This window comes from Hermetia illucens, chromosome 4, assembly GCF_905115235.1.
Source record: "Hermetia illucens chromosome 4, iHerIll2.2.curated.20191125, whole genome shotgun sequence".
NCBI classification, from domain to species: domain Eukaryota; kingdom Metazoa; phylum Arthropoda; class Insecta; order Diptera; family Stratiomyidae; genus Hermetia; species Hermetia illucens.
In genome coordinates this window covers 122,306,157-122,312,156 of record NC_051852.1, presented here as the reverse complement: position 1 = coordinate 122,312,156, position 6,000 = coordinate 122,306,157, and the positions used below count along the sequence as shown (strand labels likewise).

The 6,000-nt window shown below is 44.8% G+C and overlaps 1 protein-coding gene across 2 annotated transcripts in view; it reads right to left on the bottom strand.

The window, feature by feature from the left end:
- Positions 1-852: 852 nt before the first annotated feature.
- Positions 853-6,000, bottom strand: part of LOC119655980 — a 38,730-nt gene continuing 33,582 nt past the window's right edge. Inside the window, exon 4 of one of the 2 annotated variants that reach the window (XM_038062216.1) lies at positions 853-2,054. In XM_038062216.1, coding sequence (XP_037918144.1) covers positions 937-2,054 — 1,118 coding nt within the window. In that variant the 3' untranslated portion in view covers positions 853-936. Of the gene's footprint in view, positions 3,021-6,000 lie in introns of both variants that reach the window. The other variant, XM_038062213.1, reaches the window with a different exon arrangement.

The following is a 6,000-nucleotide window of genomic DNA, read 5'->3' as shown; positions in this document are numbered from 1 at the left end:
TGCTGACGGTGCGCGTTGTTTTCTTTTGGCGGTGCCATCGAACTGGATGTTGCCCGAGGCATTAGCAGCGTTAGATCCGCTTTCGCTGCCCTGTCTAAAATCTGAATGTGCAGTTATATCAACACCAGAATCAAGTTGAGACTGCTATGCCAATGTTCTTTCTGCGTTGCTGTATGGACATGCACATGTATGTATCAACCTGGAAAGTGAACCCACAGCTCCAAACCTTCGTCAACACCTGTTTGCGTTATTCAATCGGGGTACGCTGGGCTGATGCTTTTACAAACGAGGAACTCAGATGCACATGCCCGGCACTCGTATGCGTTGTGATCGGAAAGCGGACGTGGCAGGAGGTAGGTCACAAGTTATAGAGGGGTGACTATTGTATTGTGGGCTAGCCATGAAATGTAGCCCGCTCTGCCAAGGTGACTGATGAGAGTGTCACCCCAAGAACACTTAACTCAGAGTAGTAGAGAAGGAGTGTTAGCGTCTCGGAAAATCGTGGGGGATCTGAAGCGCATTTCAGGTTACCGCGAACGATGATACGTAGGTGTGGTTGACATGCTCTACCAAGGGTTGAATGGCAACCATATATATATTATACCGCAACTAACGTACACGTCGACTATTCCAGGGACACCACCGTCTATATACATAAGCACCAACCAAGACAAGTGATAGGGAACGTGGCGCTTCTCGATCAGGGAACTTGCAGCTTGAGGTTTGTGACTACATGTCCACTGTTGAGCCAGTATTTTTCGTAGTTTTAAGTTTCGCCCCCGTAGGTTTTTGTAATATAGTTCCGTTTTGCAAAAAAACGTCGCCCAAAATAGAAATCATCAAATCAGAATCTCGAATGTTATCTACTTTATTTCAAAAACTTTGGATTTTATCCCATAACGTTTCAAATAAAATTCAGTACCAAAACCATTTTGCTTAAATCTTCTTCCTATATTCACTATGCTCACTGGGTTCATTAAGGAACTCTTTCGGAGGTTTAGGGTAAACGTAACAGTTGATATCGAAAAACCAAAACTTTTTGCAGTAAGATTCGTTCAAAGGGCATCTGCAATCGGGTCGAAGTCTGCAATAACTTTTTGTCACCTCCGTTCGTGTCCTACAACGCTCGTCACTAGGCTTGAGTAGGCAGTAAGTGTGATTAACTTTACGACACCTTTGGTCAATTGCAAAGAATCTCCTGCAATAAGAGAGGGTGGGCTTGCATGCAGTTTGATTAGGAAGAAGTCTGCAACCACTGTGAGTAGGAGGATACCTAACTTGGCACTTTTCATGTTCAGGATATTTCGCGCACCATTCGTGATCAATATTTGGACATCTTTCGTCGTCTCCTGCAAACCTTTGGCAATAGGAGGTTGTTCTTCTGCATTTTTTGTCAGCACGTCGTTTGCAGTAGCTATCGGTTACTTCCGCTGACGCGCATCGAGGATCGTTCTTATGATTTTTGCAATATATGTGGTCTATAACGCGACACCTCTCGTCCTTTTTTTCGAATTTAGCACAAAACGAAGCTGTCTTCTTGCAGTCGGGATGGTATGCTATTTTACAATAACTGTCAAGCGACCACCAATCACGATTGTACGCACACCTGGGATCTGCATATTTTCGACACAACTCAAAATTCAACTTTTGATATCTTTTCCGTTCTGCAGGATACTCTGGTTTTATAGATTCTTCGTACGAAAGGTCAGAACGTTCAGATTCTGCATAGGAGGAGTGAAGATGTTCAGATTCTGCATAGAAGGAGGGAGGATGTTCGGATTCTGCATAGAAAGGGGAAACCTTTTGACCTGTCCTTGTTCGTAATTTTCTTTGATAAGATTCAGTCACTCCATTTTCGTTTTCCTTGCACCCTTGGCAAGAACAACCATTTGCTGTTGTTTCCAGAAAATGGGAAACCTTAAATATTTTGCCACTTTCGTCAGATTTATTGGATTTTTGAGGACCAACCGGTTTGGGAGGCTTAACTGGTTCAGGAGGACCATCTGGTTTAGGAGGACCATCTGGTTTAGGAGGACCATCTGGTTTAGGAGGACCATTTGGTTTGGGAGGACCATCTGGTTTAGGAGGACCATCTGGTTTAGGAGGACCATCTGGTTTAGGAGGACCATCTGGTTTGGGAGGGACATCTGGTTTGGGAGGACCATCTGGTTCTTGTTTGCACCTTTCATCATACCCGACGAATCTTTCACAATACGATTTTGTTATCTTGCACTTTGCGTTTTCACGCCTTTTACAATAACTGGAAGTGACTATCTCCGGTGTTTTGCATAGTGGATGAGTTTTATTGGTTCTGCAAAATAGATGATTGACCAGATGTGCGTCAGATGCACACCTGGGATCATATCCTTTGAATCTTTTGCAATAAGAATCGGTCGCTTTGCATAGGGGATGTTCGCGCAGTTTGCAGAAACTTTTAGTTATATTTTCACCTGCGATGCATTTCTCATGCTCTGGCTTTATTTTACAGAATACATAGTCAAGCAGCTGACATCTACTGTCATCATCAAATGCTCTTTTACAGAAGGAAATAGTTTTTTCGCATCTTTTATCTGGGCGTAATTTGCAGTAAGATGGGGTTACGTGCTCAGGTGTTTTGCACCTCTCATCTTCACGGTTAGCTTTACAAAAGTTATAATCAACTTCTTCCTGCCTTGGAGGTTTTGGACCTTTGTTGAAGCCTGCCTCATTGCAGAAAATTTTAAGCTGCTTCCTCATTTCATTATATTCTGCCGTTGCTTGATCTAGTCTTTGTTGAATGGCATAATTACGCGCCCTGGCTGCCTCCAACTGAATTTTGTGAAGCGTTTCATAGAAGTCATGTTGGTCTCGGTCTTGTTGGGCTAACTCTCTTTCACAGTGCTGTAATTGTTTTTCCAATCGAATTGACTCCTCTGTCAGTTTTTTCAATTCTGCGGTAAGCTCTTCAATGACTTTATCTTGGTCCATTTCGAAGGGAAACTTGTATTCTGTATAAACTGCAGAATAGTCGTCCGCAAAAACTGTAATCAAATCAATTATTCATGAATACAGGTTGGCAAGGACTAAAAACCATAGAAAAAGTACCGACAACATTGAATTAAACCCCATGCACGGCAAACGCTCCTAAAGCATATATTGAATGCGGTAGCGTTCATGTGCCCAATCTGTAGCTAACTTGTATCTTATAGTTGAGCCCCCAATCGCCGCCAATGAGTTGCTATATTCGAGGAATGCATGCTCAAAACATAGAATTTTGTTGGGGCGACGGGAACCTTAAGTGTAACATACCTGGTGGAGGGTGCATTATAGTTTGGGTGTCCACAACATTACGTAATCTTTTGATTTGAGCTCACGAAGTGGTAAGAAGTCGTAGACTTCGAAACCAACCACGATTATGAGGAATCTGGTCGCGGCCGAGACGCGGAACAAGGAGACCCCCTCAAAATCAGCGAAAGTGAAAGGGAGCTGGTCCCTCCAATGGACATTTGCGCAAATTATAGCCTCATTTCTAACCACTGCCGTTGGAGTTTCCTCCTAGGATCGCAATATCAGAGGGACAAAAAAAAGTGTTAGGAAACTGGAATGAAGTGAAATTTTGGCATTAGAACATTTCACAATGGGCTCCCCTCTGTTTAGAGTGCATTGATGAGACCACCCCGAAATGGCCCCAATAGGTAATCCCAGTTTTATGTTCTGGTCATCGGTCTAAGTTCACCAATGTGAATACCATGGATGTTGGATATCTCGCCCGTAAAGAAAGATCCCCTGGCTTCTCCGTGCTATATGAACAGAACCCAGTCGTCGGTTTCGAGCACTGGAGGATAAAGTTCATGAATATCAGATGGGACAAACCTGCAAAAGTTAAGGGTTTCAACTTGATGGAAACTGAAACTAAAGAGTCTGAAGGTGCTCAGAGACAACCGCCATAAAGTGCTTCATTTTCTCCTTGATAGATTCAAATTCAATCGTATCAGGAAACTGCATCTCCACTTTGAGAACGAAAAAGCAGTGACGGTCTTCGACTCATACAAAATAGATTAAATTGCAGCATCTTCGGTGCGTTTCTCTACAATGGAGCTGCGAGCGGAGAGACTACCGAGTAAATCCTACATGTTAGTAACTTCGCCTACACATTTTACAGAACAAACGGAAGAAAAGGAAGCCGAAGCGTAAACGGAACTGAGTTGATATAAGGTTATGGGATCGGACACCGCAAACCATCGTAAATGTTAAGTGGAAAGCACTCTGCCTGAAGAAATGAAGCCCTATATGAGGGAGGACATATGAAACGCTGCGCCTCCAAACGAGGTGATTCTCAAAAAAATCAACCAAGGGGAAAGTCCCCACACGACGTTCTCTCGGTGGCCGCTGTAAACCGTCTTCGGGCGGGTCAAGAGTGTGTCGAGCCAGGTTGGGAGTAGGCTCATCTAACTGGTGAGAATCTGCTGCTTCTATGGTAGAGGCAAGCAGATCATCCTCCTTGCACTAGAAAATGTCCTTAAAGGACCCCAAGGCAAGTTGGGGCAGCACACGCCGGGAGCTGCGTAGTCAATGGAGAGCTTCTTTAGTATGCGGCATGCCTGCCACCGGAAGCCACCAAAGAAGCGTATGTCCACTGGAGTCCTATCAGTAACAGAAGGTCATACACATTCTGAGCAAGATTTCAAAGGATAAATAGGCCAATATTGTCGCTAAGATCAGAGACATCTGGTAGAATGTAAAACTCCAATTAATCCCGTCCGACAAAACCCCCTGGAGATCGGTCGCGTGCACCTTTTTGCCGAAGATGCGCATGAATAAAGCCAAGCTCGTCCAATTCCTCCGCCCAAATCTAAACCCCAGACCTACCGTGAAGGAGAAGGGAACTTAGACGGAAAGACAACCTTTCCTGCTTCTTGTAAATGGAGCGGAATTTAAAGGAACACAAAGGTGAAAGTGTTTCACTCCGCGAAACCGGACGACGACCTGGATCCAGTCGATACCGCTAACGAACTATTGGAGGAGATCAAGATCGACGATCTGATGGGGAGTGAAGTATTCCCTACGCAAGTAGATCATGCTGAGGGTAGCGTAGGTAAACCCGCGCTACTCAAACTGCTGCAAAGTGGCATTCCGGATAGCTCCGTTGTTAGAGCACAAGGCTGTCGTACGGGAGGTTGCGGTTCAAATCTCACTGCGGCAGTGGGATTTATATGGTGATTTGACATCGGATACCAGTCCACTCAGCTATGCATGAGTACCTGAGTCAAATCAGCGCAATGCTGACCACATTGCCTCCTACGGGATACTGTAATCCTATATTGTGCCATTACACTCTTGATGGCACACTTTAAGGCCTTGATACAATTGGATTGTTGCGCAAACGATTATTATTATTTTTCCGGCAGATGCCGGATTTTACCTAATACTAGCACTAAGTGCCAAGCATTTAGGCTCGGACGATCCTACCTACTTAAAAACTAAAGGGGCGCTGGTGGTGGTGGCCGGTGGTAGGTCAGTGGGAGAATCCGCCGAGTAATCCCCGCAACATCGAGCACGTATGCAGAATGGTGTACTTCTGCATGGTTTGAACCAGACTGTGCGAAAGTCCCAGGACATCAAGGGAAGCCGTCAGGGATTTAGGTACAATACCTGTAGCTGACAATATTATGGGAACTACAACCACCCGCTCGAGAGGCCAAATTTCTTTGATTTCACGAGCCAATGGCTCATAGTTCACCTTCTTCTCCACGTACTTCCGTTCAATGTTGCTATTATGGGGGATAGCAACATCAATAATATACTCGGAGCGACCCGTCTTGTCAACTAGCAGTACGTCAGGCTTGTTGTGTGCGGTATGGCGATCAGTCAGGACTTGCCGGTCCTAATACATGCTGTAAGCAGAACTATCAAACACTGCTTGCGGCTCATATCGGTAAACCGGACATGTTCCCGTGATCAGCCCATGCTTATATGCAAGGTTTTGATGGATAACCTTACATACAGCATTATGCCTGGTGA